An 18,041-nucleotide genomic window follows, 5' to 3' on the forward strand; every position below is an offset into this window, starting at 1 on the left:
TTTTGATGTAACCTTTGTTGTTCAGAAGTTATCAATTTTAATGAATCAGTTTCTATTTCTTGCATGCTTTTGATAGTTTATTTAGGAAAGCACATGTAAGTCCAAGGTTATAAAGCTTTATTTTTCTCTAAGAAAAGTTTTGAGTTTGGGTTTGGTTTTTCGAGACAGGAGTTCTCTGTGTAACCTTGGCTGTCCTGGACTCCTTTCGTAGACCAGGCTGACCTTGAACTCACAGAGATCTGCCTATGTCTGCTTCCCAGAGTTCTGGGGTTACAGGCGTGTGCCACCAACACCTGGTTTTACCATTTTACCATATTTTAGTGTTTGATTCCTTACAGTTATCTTTATTTGTAACAATGCTTTTTAATAAATTATGGTTATGGAATTACGGTTAACAGTGAAAGAATAAGGTAGTCAAGCTACAAGTGTAAAACTTAATGTCCAGATCTTATTTCTCTACCATTAAACCTATGGCGTCTTGGATAAACAATTCAGACTGTCTGAGGCTCATCATGGATATGTTGTAGTTCAACATGCTCATTTTAGTTTTATTGACAGTTGATGATAAATATCAACATTTAATTCTGTCTCAAAGTTAATTGCCAGCTTATAGAGAGTGGTAGTCTTTATACTTTGTATCATTGTACTTTGCTCTTATTCATCCCCCTCCCCCACTACTCTGCTGTAGTACTGGTAATCAGACCCATGGCCTTGTGCATTCTAGGCAAATGCTCTATGCTTGAACATTTTCTAAAATAGTGTTAAACATTTGGGAAGTACTTTATACTTTTTTTATACCCTTCAGATAACCAATCTCTATCATTGAAAATAATTTTACTTGTTTCATTGTGAATATTTATAGGAAACGGAATCGAACACACTGGAAACTAGCTAATGTAGAAAATTATTCCCGAATGAGACTTAAACTGGTACCAAATTATAATTTTAAAACCCATGAGGAAGCTAGTGCCTTAAGAGATAATTTAGGTGAGTTACAGTATCTACCTATGTAATAAAGAGATCTTGATGAATTGCTTACTGTTATTCTTTGCTTTAGATGTTTACTTACGAAAAAAGAGGTATAGTACTTGAAAATGTATTTATAAATGGGTATATGAATTCGATGTTGTTAATTTTGGCCTAACTCTAAGATGACCGTGTTTTCATTGAATCTAACTTTCCAAAGAAAACCAATGTTTTTTACTATATTTCATGTAACTGCTATATGTTTTGTTGAGAAATAATGTTCTTTTCCTCAGACTGGTACTTATAATTTCCCTTCTTCTCTATTCTTTAATTTATGACTCTTTTATAACTCGCTTCTAAAGAGACCCACATCCTTAATGCTTAGATGTGTCTTGTTTTAGAAAAATACTTCAGAGTATTTAACCAAGATATATTTCAAAACACATTTCAAAGGTTTTTTTAAAAATAACTTTGTAAAACTCTCCTTTATCACTTGTCATTTCTCCCCTTTGAAGAAAAGTCTGAAGTATGCAGAAGTATTTCTTTGTGATGAGTTCATGGTGCCTCCATTTACCAAGTCATAATTATTGTCACCATAACTGCTTCCATACCACTCATGTCTCGTGACAGATTTATAGATGAAATGAGTGCCAACTTTTAGATATTTTTCACCATTTAATATAATGATCAATATATTTGACCCTACAAAACTGAAGCCATAGTGCCTGTCATTTAAGATTCTGTATTCTAAAGTAAGTCAGATAATTGTGATTTTCCCCCTTAATGCAAAATAGTATTTCTGTCCATGATAGAAGCATTTAGTGTATCTTACATAGAAGTGCAGTTATATAAGCTCTGCTTTGTTGTTATCCTAGGACTTGAACACTTTATATTTTTAAATTTAACTGTCCTCATCACCTAGCAGACCATCTCCTCCCCCTACCCCCACCCCAGTCACTTCAGTTTGATAGTTGTTTAAATTAGGCTACTTCCCTATTCCTTTCCAAGAAATCCTTTTTCTAGGAACTTTGCACTCCTTTTCCCTTTCCTTCTTTCACCTCTGCATGTGAGGATGGGTCTGAGTTTATATCTTTTCCTCTCAGTTCCATTGTCTTATGTTCAGGAAAACCCTGTCCTTCCCACTTTTTCATCTCAGTTTACTCATTGCATGTTTTTAAAATGTACTCTCGGTACAATGGCAACAATAAAACTAACGATGTGAAGATTTGTGCATGGCAGTAGTGAGGAACCAGCAGCAAACAGTCTTTACTCCTACAGCGCTCTCTAGTGTGTGTCCTTAGTGCAGTGAGTGGAGGATTGTTTTGCTTATAGCCTAAAATATTTTTTAACCTGCAAAATTCATGATGTTATCTAGTAAGAAAATAGTTGTTTTATTTCATTAAGTACACTTTGCAAAAAAACCTCATTGCACAAATATACACAACAAATAAGGTTTATATCATATGCTTTTTTAAAAAGTTTTATTTATTTATCATGTATACAGTGTTCTACCTGCATATACATCTGCAAACCAGAAGAGAGCACCAGATCTTATTGTAGATGGTTGTGAGCCACCATGCGGTTGCTGGCAATTGAACAACTCAGGACCTTTGGAGGAGCAGCCAGTGCTCTTAACCCCTGAGCTGTCTCTCAAGCGCCCCCCTTCCCCGCCTTTCCTTTCCTTTTTTTTTTTTTTTTTTTTTAAGACCAGACTGGCCTCAAACTCACAGAGTTCCACCTTCTTCTGTGTCCTGAGTGCTAGGATTACAGGTGTGTGCCACTACACCCATCACATCATTTGCTTTTTTATAAGACATCTATACTATTATTTTAATGGAAAGTCCATTAAGAATTCCAAACACCTAATTTGTGATGAATTCTTTATCTCATAAGTAAGAAAATGTAGATTCACATCTGTAGTCTCAGTATTTGGCAGGTAAGGACAGAGACCAGGCCTCTATGTAAAGGGTCTCTGGCCTAGGCTACCTTGAGAGACAAAATAAACAGATTCGTTTGATCGACGGGCTTAGTGTGGTAATGCATGCCTTTAATGCCAGCTAACTCAGGAGTCAAGAATGAGGTATCTAGAGTTCAACCAAGCCCAGGCAACACAGTGAAACCCTGTCTTCAAGCAGAAACATTTTTTAAAAATCTTATTATTTATTTCATTTTTTGAGATTGTAATATTATTATATTGCTTACCCCATCCTTTTCCTCCCTCTGAATTCTCCCATATACCTATCCTTGCTATATTTCTCTTTTTTCATTAATTATTATTACATGCATATGTGTATATATGTGTACATATACATTCTTAAATACATAAATACAACCTGTTCAGTCTGTGTAATTGTACTTGTATGTATGTTTTTAGGGCCGGCCTTTTGATACTGGACAAGCAGCTGCTGTGCTCTTCCCTGCAGACTATTTCTCCTGCTCAGCACTCTTTAGTTACGTACAGTTCTTTGTGTAGGGTTCAGGCTTAGTGTCTTGTCCCCCTACCCTCACCCCCAAATCTATTGGCATGTCTATTGTTGGCGTCCTTGTTCAACTCACATTTGGGCAGTCCTGTAGAGTAGACTTTATGGATGTATCTTCTGGTGTTCCCAATAGATGCAATCTCATAGAAAACTCTGGCTCTTTCAGGCCTTCAGCCTTCTTTCCCAAGATGTTCCCTGAGCTTTAGTTTTAGGAATTGTTTTATAGCTATGTCCTGTGGGTCTCAACCCCACAGCTCTGCATTTTGGTTAGTTGTGGTTTTCTGTGATGGTCTCCTTCTGTTGCAAAGAGAGGTTTACTTAATGCGGGCTGAGGACCACACTTCCTGTGCGCATAAGGACAGCAGTGTAAACTTAATGCTGGTTTGGGTCAGTAGTACTGGTAGGTTCTCTTCCAAGATCCATGACTTCACTAGCTGTAGCTATAATTTCCCCTTGTTGAGTGGGTCTTTAGTCCAATTAGAGAGCTGTTGATAATCACCAAAGTATGCGGGCCACGGCTGCTCTCTCAGGGTTATCGTGCTGTACTGGTCATTGTGGTTCATAGATGTCATAGCTGGACAGGCTTTTTGGTTCCTTTCTCCCTTTGGAAGCTCTCTTGGTTCCCCTAAACTATTTCTGCAAGTGGAGGCTTTCTGGTCAATCCTGTTTTTGTTATTTTAGTCATTATCCATTGATCAGTTGAAGGACATTCAAGCTGTTTCCATTTCCTAGCTATTGTGAATAGAGCAGCACTCAGTGTGGCTGAGCAAGTATCTGTGGATTAGGCTGTAGAGTCCTTTGGGCATATGCCAAGGAATGTTGTAGCTGGGTCATAGGGTAGATTTATTTTCAACTTTTTTGATAATTTTCCATACTGGTTTCTGTAGTGGTTGTTTCAGTTTGATATCCAGCCAACAGCGAATGAAGGTTCTTTCCCTCCATGTCCTCTCCAGCATTTGTTGTATACTGATCTTTGCTATTCTGAATGGGGTAACATGACATCTCAAAGTTGTTTTGATTTGTATTTCCCTAATTGCTAAGGAAATACACATTTTTGAGATGTTTCTTGGCCATTTTTTTCTTCCTTTGAAAACTTATCAAGTCTCGGGCCCATTTCTTTTTAATAGGTAGATTTGGGGAGGGGGGTGTCATTTGTTTGCATTGTTTGTTTGGCTCTTTGTTTTTTTAGTTCTTTACGTATCGTGACTAATAACCCTGTCGGATATGTAGCTGTCAAAGATTCTCTCCCATTCTGTGGGTTTCCTTTTCACTTGGTCAGGGTTTTTGTTTTTTTCTTTTTCTTTCTTTCTTTTTTTTTTTTTAAGTGTGCAGAGGCTTTTTGGTTTATGAAGTCTCTTGTAAGTCATAATGTTTATAAAAATAGAAAGCACAGATTCAGAGACCAGTGGCAGGACAGAATTTAAATATTGTATACCAAGTCTGTTACTTTCCATGTACTCCAGAAAGTAGTGATTCGGCTACTTGTTATCTCTCAGCTATAGGCAGCTGCTCATATAGCCTTTCTCTTTTCCTTTCCTTCCTTCCTTTCTTCCTTCCTTCTTTCCTTCCTTCCTTCCTTCCTTCCTTCCTTCCTTCCTTCCTTCCTTCCTTTCTTTTTTCCTTTCTTGCTCTCTATGTAGCCCAGGCTGTCCTGAAACTCTTTTTTCATTGTTCTACTTTTTTGTTGACTCTTTCTGCTTAAACAGGTGTCCAACACTCACAGCCTTCCAGTGACTCGCTGCTTTTGGAAGTAGTGAAACAAGTTAAACTCAGTGATATAGAGGAAGATAAACTTGAACTTCTTGAAGAGGACATGGCAGCCAGAGTGAATATGTATGTATGAGTATTTGAAAGCATTTAAATTATGTTAGGAGAAATGGATTTCAAAATTGTGGATTTCCTTGACTTCTGTTTTTCCGAAGTGCAATAATTAATGTCACACCAGCTGTTAAGGGTCTGCGTTTACTGAAATTATTGAGGAAGACTTTCTGCCTGGGATTGTTGGGCTCTGTATCTTGAAATCATAAAGTATTTTTCAATGAAAAATTATATCAAATGGCATACGGCTTAAGTTGTGTTTTTGTGGAAATGTGCCGCAGAGTGCAGTGTGGCTCACCTAGAATGCACAGCACAGGGCCCTGGGTGTGATCCAGGATCTGATGTCCGTGATGGAAAATTATTTGTATGTAATATAAAATCAAAAGAAAAAAATAAGAGGTAAAAAGAAACCCATTCAAGAGACGTGGGAAAAAAATCAACTGAATATTTATAGAAACGTTAGTAGAAAATAGACCTATTGCAAAATATAAACTTGTAGCTGGACTGATTAAGAATTTTAAAAAGACAACAACATGAACATCCGTACAGCAGTGCAAGGGATATTCTTTTCTACATAAGTGAGATAAATTGACACTTCTTTTAAATTTTTGTTTGTACAGTGATGAGAAGGAAAAACAGGATCAAAAGGAAAAATTGGTGTTGTCTGAAGACTGTGAACTCATTACAGTAATTGACATAATTCCGGGCAGATTAGAAGTCACTACTCAACACATTTACTTCCATGATAACAGTATTGAAAAAGAAGATGGTGAGTAGTTCTGGGACAGTAGTTGCCTTTCTGTTATTAATTGCGCAGGTCCATCAGCCATGGATTAGAGGAAGCAACCCACAGGATGGGACTGTGAAATTACAGTGTACCTTGTAAAGTGAAAAATAGAGTCAATAAGGAGTCAGGTTCATTCAACCGTTATGTACTGAAGGGGGTGTTAATTTTGTATGTATGCACACACAGCGTTAGTGATTGAAGCCAGGGCCATTCTTACACAAGGCAAGTGTTACCCAGGCTGGCCTTGTCCTTAAAACCCTTGTGCCTCAGCCTTCTTAGTAGCTAGAATTCCAGGCATGCACCCTCACACCCAGGGGCTTTTTTTCATTATCATTATTAGTGTATTTTAAAAGATTTGGCTTGAGGGTAACATAATAAACTTACAGTTACAAAATGCAGTCTTTATTTTATTATACTTTTGTTTATATATATATGATACATATCATACTTTATTTATATGTACTTTTGTTTATGTGTACCATAAGCCCTTACTTTTTATGAGGAAATCTGAAGATCCAACATCTTATAAAAAGAAAATTTTCAGCTGAGTGTGGTGGTGCACGCCTTTAATCCCAGCACTCAGGAGTTTGAGGTCAGCATGGTCTACAGGGCTAGTTCTAGGACAGCCAAGGCTACACAGAGAAACCCCCCTCCTCTCTCTCTCTCTATCTCACTCACTCGCTCGCCACTGTGCTCTGCTAAAAAAGATTTCTAAGATATAATACTCAGAATTATTATGTATTCTCATAGAAAGGTAGTAGAATTGTTTTGTGGTCCTAGAATAGTTTAAAAGAAAAAAAATATATAACTCCTAATGAATACCTGTTTTTCATGATGCAGACGTCCCTTTCCCTAAGTACTACTTTAGGAAACAAGGAGCTCTTATCTGCATAGAGTGAATACGTTTATGTGGTGCCTCAGTCACATGGTTTCTTATGTTTTCAGGAATGGGCTTTGATTTCAAGTGGCCTCATTCTCAAATTCGAGAGATTCACTTACGCCGTTACAACTTGAGGAGATCAGCACTTGAGATTTTTCATGTTGATCAATCCAACTACTTTCTCAATTTCAAAAAAGAGGTGTGGTGCCTTTGTGACAGTTACAGAGTATTATTGTGAAATAGTCTTCTAGCTAGTGAGCTCTAATAGTATTTTGGACTATATTCCTGTTAATATAGAGTGTTAACAAAGAAAGTGTGTTATGAGGCTCGTCGGTACATGAACTTTGTTGGGATTTGTGTGGGAATTGAGGTGCTGGTTTTCAGTGAGTGTGTGTGTATAGTAGAGCATTGAGGATCTTCCAGTAGATGACAGACACTTCTGATTGTGTGACAGCGTGCAGTACGTAAGATCAGACAAGCTGTGCATGGTGTGCCTGCGTTTCCTACCCACTTCTTTTGAGGGCACTAAAACGATAATATGTTTTGGCCTCATGACACCATGTTTTTGAACTGTATAATGTTTGGAAGGTGTAGTGTGCCTACAACTTTCAGTTCTTTCATTCCACAATGTGGTTCCTAAGGATTAAAGTCAGGTGATGAGGTTTGTGTGGGCACCTTCATTTTACTGTCTCCTTGTCTTCATTTAATATTGATTATCTCCCAGTACCCCATCTCTGATTATTAACTTGTTATTCAAAGATCAAGTTTCTAAATCATATACTTTGAGAGAACATTTTCAAACCATAGCACCAAGTATAATAAAGAAATTAAAAGCATAATCCACAGTTGATATGAAGTGTCCAGAAGAGGGGAAGGTATGAAACAAAGAGAGAATTCTGGTCTTCAAGAAGATAGGGAGGAGGTGGATTTGGGGATCACTGCTAACAAGTTTGTGGAGTACTGAAGACTTTCTAGAGTAAAATAATGATGGTAGTGACAAAACTGTGGAACAGTAAGAAAACAATTATTCTTAAAGGATTAATTATGTCTTACTAAAACCGTTACAAAAGCCATAATCCCTATTTGTCTTGACCAGTTTTAAAACTAACCAGTAGTATTTTTTGTAGGTTAGAAACAAAGTATATAGCAGACTGTTGTCACTTCATTCTCCTAATAGTTATGGAACAAGATCACCACAAGAATTATTCAAAGCATCAGGATTGACACAGGTAGGGAATTTTATAGGTTGCTGTATTGTTCATTTTCTATCTCAGAGTTTTCCTTAAAAATAAAACTTCTGATTATTTTCTTTTGTACATTCTAACTGCTTTTCTTTTTTGAGACCAGGTTTCTGTGTGTAACTGTGGCTGTCCTGAAGCTCTTCGTTTTTGGACACAGGGTTTCTCTATGTAGCCTTGGCTGTCCCAAAGCTCACTCTGTAGACCAGGCTGGTCTCAGACTCACAGAGATCCACTTGTCTCTGCCTCTTGAGTGCTCAGATTAAAGGTGTGAGCCACCACTGCCTGGCTGTCACTGGTCTTCTTCTATTTATTTATTTATTTATTTATTTATTTAATTTTAGTTTAGTTGACCCAGGGTACTTTATCTAGCCGTGGCTGTCCTGGAACTTGCTATGTAGACCAGTCTGACCACAGACACTCAGAGATCCACCTACTTCTGAATCCCAAGTACTGGGATTAAAGGGTCTTTCATTTAGAACAATCTTTTAATTTATCTTTGTGTGTATATGATGAGAATTAGATACAGGACTCCATGCATGCCAGGCTCTTCTGTGAGGTCCTCCAGCTAAGAATTCTTTTCTCTTGTCTGAAATAAGCCTTGTTTAATATAGTCCTCCTTGCTTTTGAATAAAATTTATTCATTTACTGCTGACTTCTAGACCTTACACTTAATAACAATTGAGCTATATATATATATAGAGAGAGAAATATATCTCAATATATGGATTTCACTTTATAAATTACAACATGCAGATTTCATTTTTTGCTGTTTACCAAAATTATAACCCTTTGCTTTCGGTCAACAGTGAGTTAAAGTTGATTGTTGCTCTGTCAGGAGCACTGGTGTATGACGTCACTGTGCACAGCCATTAGAAAACTAGATGTAATGAGGTGATTAACAGAAGGAACGGTTTTCTTTTTCTAAGACCACCTCATTTGCTACTCAAAGGCAGTTTTCCTTCAGACGGGAGTCAGCCTAAAACCCTAGCTCAGCTCACAGGATGCTTTAGCATGTTAAGGAATATGCTTTTAGTATAATAATATAAAAATGTCAAAATGTCCTTTTAGAAATTAAAGTACTAAGATAAATAAAATATCCAATTGAAGAAGTCTTTCTCCTCATGTTACACAGAACTAAACCCAGAGTATTGCACTGCAAGTGCACTACAGCAACTTCTATCTCTAGGCTTTTTTCTTTTGTTTTGATTTTTCGAGACAGGGTTTCTCTGTGTAGCTTTGGCTGTCCTTGGCTTGGTTTGTAGACCAAGCTGGCCTTGAACTCACACATCTGCCTGCCTCTGCCTCCCTGAGTGCAGGGATTAAAGGTGTGTGTCACGGTGCCAGCTAGGCTTCTATTTTTAATGGGTGGGAAATTGGCTAGGGTGTCTTCCAACTAGGCATCTTCCTACCACCACCTGCTGCATAGGTAGAATTAAATGTGTGCACTGCCACCCCAGGCAAGAGTTAATTCTTATTTAAAACTTTCAGAGTATAGTATAGTTATGTTTAATTTTTTTGTATTTTTCTTAAAGACATTTTTTAAATGAAGTAGATTGTGAAAAAGTTGATTTATCTCCATGAAAAAAATGATTTAGCTCCATCTCTGTAATGATGAAGATAATAGAAATAATGATTACAGAAGAATGTGTTGGTTATTAATAATTGTCATACCCTAGGAGATTACATGATGATTCTAATACTGTTCTTAATGTGCTATCTAGAAATGGGTGAATCGAGAGATAACGAACTTCGACTACCTCATTCAGATAAATACCATGGCAGGACGGACCTATAACGACCTTGCACAGTACCCTGTGGTGAGTTTGGATAAATTACAAAGTCAACATGGATGATGTTTATGATGGAAGAGCTTGGGTATAGCTCAGTGGTAGAATACTCTTCTACCACATGTGAGGCTCTGGCTTCAGGCTCTGGCACTACAAAAGAAACACACACAATACACATACTCTGCCTTTTTGTTTTTCACCTTTTGTTTTGGTTTGTGTTTTTTTGTGGGTTTTTTTTTTTTTTTCGAGACAGGATTTCTCTGATGTAGCATTGCCTGTCCTAGAACTCACTTTGTAGACTAGGCTGGCTACTGTGCCTGGCCCACCTTTATATTTTTAAAGAAGTATTAAAACAAGAATGCTTGTCATTAAAAGTAAAGTCTTTTTTCTTTCATTTTATTAAAAATAGCTCAGAAGAGAGCCAAGTGCGGTGGTGCATGCTTGTAATTCCAGCACTTGGGAGGCAAAGGCAAGTGGATCTCTATGAATTCGAGGCCAACCTGGTCTACAGAGTGAGCTCCAGGATAGCCAGGGCTACACAGAGAAACCCTGTCTCTTAAAAATATATATACACATATATATACATATATATATATACATATATATGTGTGTATGTGTGTATATATATATATGTAGAGAGAGAGAGAGCGCACATGTGTGTGCACGCCCAGGAGAATTATACTATTGAACTGAAGATTAACAAGTACTAAAATGCCTTTAAAGAGAAAATGTCTTTAATAGGGAAAGATGTTTTTAGTGATTATCCCTTTTTATCTTTGTGAACATTTCATATTTGATGTGGGAATGTTAGGGTCTCCTAAATTTTGAATTATGTCTCTTTCAGTTTCCCTGGATTTTGCAAGATTATACTTCAGAAGAGTTGGACCTAAATAACCCCACTGTATTTCGAGATCTTTCTAAACCAATTGGAGTAGTTAATGAAAAAAATGCCAAAGCTATGCGAGAAAAGTAAGTGGCTTTCTAAATTTTTTGAGGTAATCATTGTTTGAATTTGGCTGATTTCAATCAAAACAAGTACATGTTACCTTTTTTCTATTAAAAGCTATGTTTTTAATTACTCTTTTATTAGTATGATTGTCTTTTTCCAGCATATATATGTGTGCACTACACATGTGCCTGCAGAGGCCAGAAGAAGGTTTTGGATCTGGAAATGAAGTTACAGTTGCCTGAGAGCTGCTGTGTGGGTGCTGGGAATTGAATCTGGGTCCTCTGTATAGCATCTAGTTAGATAGCTTAACTGTTAAACTATCTTTCCAACCCTAAATGTTTGCAAAAGTGTTTTTTTAATTATGGTTGTTTTGTCTCCATGTATGTCTGCATACCACTTGGATCCCTGATATCTCCAGAGGCCAGAAAAGGACATCAAATATACTAGAACTTGGGTCACAGAGGATTGTGAGCTACCACATGGGTGCTGGGAACCAAACCCAGATCCTCAGGAAGAGCATCACGTGCTCTTCATTACTGAGCCATCTCTCTAGCTCTGTGTTATCTTTTTTCAACACCAACTACTTAAAAATTCTTTTCAGTTATCATTGTGCATATTTACTGTACACATATTATAGAAGGAAAATTTCATACAAGCATATAGTGTATTTTCAATATATTCAGCCATGGGGTTGGAGAGATGGCTGAGAGGTTAAGAGCACTGGCTGCTCTTCCACAGGTCCTGAGTTCATTCTCAGCAACCACATGGTGACTCACAGCTATCTATAATGAGATCTGATGCCCTCTTCTGGCCTGCAGGTGTACATGCAGGCAGAATATTGCATACATAATACATATATATACATATACATATATATATACATACATATATATATATGTGTGTGTGTGCATATATATATATATATTATATATATTCCACCATACTCTGCTCTCTCTGCCATCCCTTTGTCCCATTTTTCTAGACAACTTTGCCATGTATTGTATATTTACACAAACGTACATGGATATATATATATATATATATATATATAATGTAGGAACCACAATTCAATGCTTATTTGCCTGGCTTAATTCTCTTAATATGACTTTTTGTATTTACATCTATTTTTGTGCAGGTGCATAACTGCATTCTTCATTTTAACTAAAAACAATTCTATTTTTCATCCATTCTTTTTGTTGGATCACTGTTGGTTCTATAATTTAGTTATTATTAATAGTTCTGCCATAAACACGTGCGAGTCATCTGGCTAACTATCCTAGAGTGGCATAGCTGGGTCGTGTGGTAGATCTAATGTTACCTTTGTGAGAAACTACCATACTGGGGTCTGCAGTGGGTGTAAGGAGAGAACTGACTTCGACAAATTGTGCTGTGATCTCTATGTGTGTACCATGGCACATAGTCGTTTAAATTTATTTAATCACATTAAGTAAATATTATTAAAATAGTTATATTTATAGTGCTAGGAGCATAGCTCAGCAATATACACTTACCTACTGTGTGTGAGGCTTTGATTTGATCTTCAGTGTTGCTAAGTACAATTCTGTATATTAATTTATTCATTAGAATAACTAGGTATTGGTGCTAGCAAGTTGAAGCTCTTGCAATCCCACTTTGAGCCCCAGAGCCCCCATGAGCAGGTCTTGCAGATTGGCCCATGACCTTGACAAGGGCACCGTGTGTGCATGCACACACACACACCAAAGACTAAATAAACACTGAAAAACAAAGTTATGGGACCTAAAGAGATACCTCAGCAATTAAGGAAATTTGCTCCTCTTCCGGGACTCCCACGTGTGGTTCCCTTCACCTGCTTCCTGTGGCACATAACAGCCCACTGCTATAGTTCCAAGGCATCTGACATCTGGCCTCTAAGGATACCTACATATTATGAAATTAAAAAGCAACATGCATACATGTATTAAATAAGAATAATAAAAATAAATCTTAGAAAATAAAATAATAGATAGTTATTTGTCAGATATTTGTCTCAAGGAAGAAGATTAGATAAAAATGCTTTCTATTTTAATCTCTTTCAAAAAAGTTTCTATAGTCAGCATGTGTTATTATTGTATTATACAAAAATTCTTGGGCTAGAGAGATGGCTCAGCAGTTGAGAGCACTCACTGCTCTTGCAGAGGACTTGGATCCAGGTTCCATTACCCAAATAGCTGCTCACAAACCTCTGTAACTCCAGACACAGGGGAGCCTCCTCTCACTCAGGCCTCTGCTGGCACTGGACATGCATGCACAGACATGCATGCAAGCAAAGCAATTAGGCATCTTAAATTAAATAAAAATTATTTTAAATGCTTTAAAATCTTGTTTTAATGATATTTCAGTGTTCAGGGAACATTCTTAGAAATTAATCTTTTCTGTAGTATTACGTGGGGATGCAGATATTTTATTTGATAGCAAAGCATATGACTAAAGCTTGACTTTTTAAAGAACACTATGCTTGCCGGGCATGGTGGCGCGCACCTTTAATCCCAGCACTTGGAAGGCAGAGGCAGGTGGATCACTGAGTTTGGTCTACAAAGCAAATCCAGGACTACAAGGGAAACCCTGTCTCAAACAACAACCACCACCACCACCCCGCAAAAAAAAAAAAAAAAACAGCCAAAAAAGAATATTAAGCTTTAAGTTTTAGACTTTTATTTTTATTATTTTGTTGTTATGGTCATATAACTCTCCTTTTTTTTTTTTAAGGTATGAAAATTTTGAAGATCCAATGGGAACAATTGATAAGTTTCATTATGGTACTCACTATTCAAATTCGGCAGGTGTCATGCACTACCTGATCCGGGTCGAGCCGTTCACCACCCTCCATATCCAGCTTCAGAGTGGGAGGTATGCTGGAGTGAAACCTGCTTCCCTGAGAACTGTTGTACTTTGAATGATAGGGTCGTGGCTTTTAAATCCTCCTCTAGGTTTTAATGTAGGTAAAATCAGCCAGAGTAGTTTAAGAACAAGTCATTCAAGTTGACTCATATGTAAGACATTTGAATGTGACTTTTGGACTGTTATTGTAGTGTACATTTGGAAACCTTACCATTTTGAGAAGTCAGTCAGAGATTTATCATTAAATATCAGACCAAGGATGTTGCCCAGTGGCGGAGAACTTGAATAGTCTGTGCAGGGTCCTGGGTTCAAGTCCAAGTAACAGCTCCCTCCTCACGTAACATAACTAATGATTGAGAGCTACGTCTGAGCCGTCCACAGATAGTCAGATCTCAGCAGTGACTACAGTCTTCCTAAGGATATTTTTCTTAAAGACTAGAAAGAAGAAGCACTTGGGATTCATCACAGCCACTTAAACAGGTCTTGCGATACTGGTACAATAACAGTACCTGTGATGTTGTGACTTACCTAAATTTCACATGTTCCTTATTCTAAGGAAGCTGTGTGAATGTTCTATTGTCCGTATTCTACAGGTACCTCCCTTATATGCATTTTTGTTTCCATTTTGCCTTATTCTTAGCACTTTCATTTTGTTTTCTCAGTCAACACTATACAAACACTGCCTATTTTATTTTATTTTCATGTAACATCTATAGGTAGCCTGTTATCTAATTATTATTATTATTTTCTGTGCATTGGAGTTTGGTCTACATGTATGATTGCGTGAGGGTGTCAGATCTTAGAGTTTCAGAAGCTGCCATGTGGGTGCTTGGGAATTGAACCTGAGTCCTCTAGAAGAGCAGTCAGCGTTCTTAGCTGCTGAGCCTCCTCTCCCCTGTCTTAACTACAATAAACCTTGGTTTTCAAGAAGAGACTCTGTCTCCGAGATTATTAAACATCAGCAAAATGTTGCACTGACAGAAGATCATTTCCCTTCATAAGTTATAGGAAATCATAATTAGGTTTATTTTTTTAATATAATTTTATGAAAAAAATGTAGCTGGGTGCAGTGGCACACGCCTGTAATCCCAGCAGTCAGGGAGGCAGAGGCAGGCAGATCTCTGTGAGTTCAAGGCCAGCCTGGTCTATAAATCAAGTCCAGTACAGCCAAGGCAAAGAAGCCCTGTCTTGAAAAACAAATCAAACAAACAAAATAAAAAAGATAAAAACTGTTGTTTGATAGTTTTGATATACAATTAGAAGATGATGGAAATAGAATTGTAAAATAGTAGTCTTTATAGTCAACAGTCGGGGAATCCTTGAAGAGGTTAAACATGAAATTATTATGATGAACAATTCTGCTCCTAAATCTATAACCAGTATAATTGAGTAAAAATCTGTGCATTTATGTTAGTAACAGCATTGCTGTGAACTGACAAATGGGTCAAAGATTAGTAGACATTTACAAAAGAGTAAAATGAATGGCTGGATATGTACTCTGTTGATAGAGTGTTTGCTTAGTGGTGGTTTGAGCCCTACCACTGTTTACACCTGATGTGAAAGCACAGTACAGTAATCCCAGCACTCAGGACATGAAGGCAAGGGTTTAAAGTCATCCTTAGCTACACAGCAAATTCCAGGCTGGATTACATGAGGCGCAGTCTTTAAAAAAATCAAATTAGTCATTAGGGTCAATTTACCATTTTAGACCAAAGCCCATTGCTTTTTTTTTAATTTGAATATAGCATCAAGAAGAAAAAAATTAAGAGAATGTTATGCCTTTTGTGATTAAGGAAAGCATAATACAGTTAGAGCATTACCACTTGAGGCTTTTCCAGCTATCATACATAGTCTTTGAGCACCTATAATGAAATTTAAATCAACTAGTTAAAAATTAAGGGGCTGAGGAAATGTCATATTTGATTTTCAGCCATATAAAGCCATAAAGATCTGAGTTCAAGTCACCATGTAAAAATCTGTGCTAGGGATTGGGGACAGGCTAATCCTCAATGTTCACTGGCCAGCCAGGCTAGCCAGCTGGTGAATTCCTAGTCAGTGGGAGATCTTATCTCCAAAAATTAATTAAAGTAAGCTCTTAACACATGTAAATGATTTACAGATACTTAGCCATGATACTGTTTCCCTAGTTACCCTCTGGTTTCTATTGGAAGAGTTTGTGCTGATGATGTATTAAGGACTGGCTCAGAAACATTCCTGTAAATCTGTTAACTAAATATAGAAGTACTGTTATGTTTAGAATTATTTTAAACTTAGATTTTTTGTTTTGTTTTTTCAGACTAGCTCTCATGCTGTAGCCTGCGTTGGCTACACTGGCTTGGAACTCACTCTGTATGCTAGCTCTTGCCTCAACATCTTATGTTTTAGACCAGGCGGTGGTGGCGACACCTTTAATCCCAGCACTCGGGAGGCAAAGGCAGGCGGATCGCTGTGAGTTCGAGGCCAGCCTGGTCTACAAAGCGAATCCAGGACAGCCAAGGCTACACAGAGAAACCCTGTCTTGAAAAACCAAAAAAAAAAAAAAAAAAAAAAAAAAAAAAGATTCTTAAGGCAGTAACCTCTATGCCTATTGTATACGTTGATTTTCAAATATATAATTTACATTCACTTTTTGTAACAAATTTCACTCAGCAAATTTTGTGCCTTTAAAATTCTTTGTTGGTGCTGTGGGTCAGCCCAGAGGCCCTGAGCGTTCCAGGGAAGCCCTCCTCCAACAACCTGCCTAGCCAATCCATATATATGCCTTTGCTTTAAAGTCTTTTAAGATTAGATTTAATTTACTTGAAATTGTGTTCTAGTGAGATTTGATTTTCGATTAATGTAAACAAAGCAATACTGACAACTATGATGATAGTATTTAACTCCTGACCATAAACTACGAATTACAGATTATTATCATAAAGATAATAAAAATTGTTTCTAGATATTAAAAAGGAAGATGAAAGAAGAGCAACTGTGGTCATGTGGAAGTTTGAAGGGAGCTCAAAGGTCTTTGTTCTGTGCTTCCTTGTTTCCATCCCATAGACTGTTGTCTTTCAATTCCATGTGCAGGTTTGACTGTGCAGACCGCCAGTTCCATTCTATCCCTGCTACCTGGCAAGCACTTATGGATAATACATATGACGTGAAAGAACTTATTCCTGAATTCTTCTATTTCCCAGAGTTTTTAGAAAATCAAAACGGTAAGAGAAGTAGGGGATTCAAATTTTTATTTAAGAAGTCCTAATGAACACTCCTGAAAAGCATTTTGAGGTCATTTTCTGTAATAGTACATAATTTATTTAAGGTTTGTGTAGCTACTCAGTGACAGGAGTTAACTTATACCAGAGAAATGACATACAGAGCCAAGCTTTACTTTCCAGAGAAGTGATACAGGAAGCTAACATATGGATTGAATTTGAACTCATAAGAGAACCTGCCTCTGTGTACAGTTTTTAACCAGGGACACACAACTGTGCTGTATGCTGCCCTTACAAGTCTTTGAAGTAAATAGGTGATCATTTGGACCAAGGTCAGTGACCCAATCCATGAGCGAACTCAGATTTTTAGAGTGTCATTGCAACATATTGTCCAGTTTATATATTTGCTATATAGCTGCTTTCAGAAATTAATGATCAACTTGAGTAGTTAATGAGAAACCATATAACTCACAAAGATACAAATGGTCTTTCACCTTTTAAAGAAGACTTCTTCTGACTCCTTATTTGGAAAATAATGTAAAAGGTTTACATTTAAAATAATGGCCACCCCTACACAGATCTAACCAATGGACAGGACATTCTCCACAGATATGTGTAGAGTGGGGACTGACTCTGACATGAACTCTGGTGCCCCATATTTGAGCACTTCCCCTTGGTGGTGAGGCCTGGTGGCACTCAGAAAAAGGATAAGCAGGCTACCAAGATGAGACTTGATAGGCTGTGACCATATGGTGGGGGAGGAGGTCCCCCTTAGTCACAGACCTAGGGGAGGGAATAGGGTGAAAGCGGGAGGGAGGGAGGAACGGGAGGATACAACTGAGGGGATAACAATTAAGACGTAATCTTAATAAATTAATTAAAATAAAACAATGGCTAATTCACTGCACTTTATGAAAAAACTAGGTTTTTGGTATAGAGATGCATGATGATAATTAAATTTTAAGAATATTCAAATATTTTTCTGTAGTGTTACTTTATTATTATTTCTCTCCGCCCCCCCCCCCACCCCGTGTGTGTGTGTGTGTGTGTGTGTGAGAGAGAGAGAGAGAGAGAGAG

General features: G+C 37.4%; 1 protein-coding gene across 1 annotated transcript in view; it reads left to right on the forward strand.

Moving 5' to 3' along the window:
- Nbeal1 (neurobeachin like 1) overlaps positions 1–18,041 on the forward strand; it is a 147,238-nt gene that overhangs the window by 101,009 nt on the left and 28,188 nt on the right. The window contains 9 exon segments of the mRNA XM_051153879.1: positions 863–987; positions 5,153–5,279; positions 5,885–6,033; positions 6,997–7,130; positions 8,059–8,160; positions 9,894–9,989; positions 10,804–10,928; positions 13,636–13,776; positions 16,837–16,967. Coding sequence (XP_051009836.1) covers positions 863–987; positions 5,153–5,279; positions 5,885–6,033; positions 6,997–7,130; positions 8,059–8,160; positions 9,894–9,989; positions 10,804–10,928; positions 13,636–13,776; positions 16,837–16,967 — 1,130 coding nt within the window.

Source organism: Acomys russatus, chromosome 12 (genome assembly GCF_903995435.1).
Source record: "Acomys russatus chromosome 12, mAcoRus1.1, whole genome shotgun sequence".
Classification (NCBI taxonomy): Eukaryota; Metazoa; Chordata; class Mammalia; order Rodentia; family Muridae; genus Acomys; species Acomys russatus.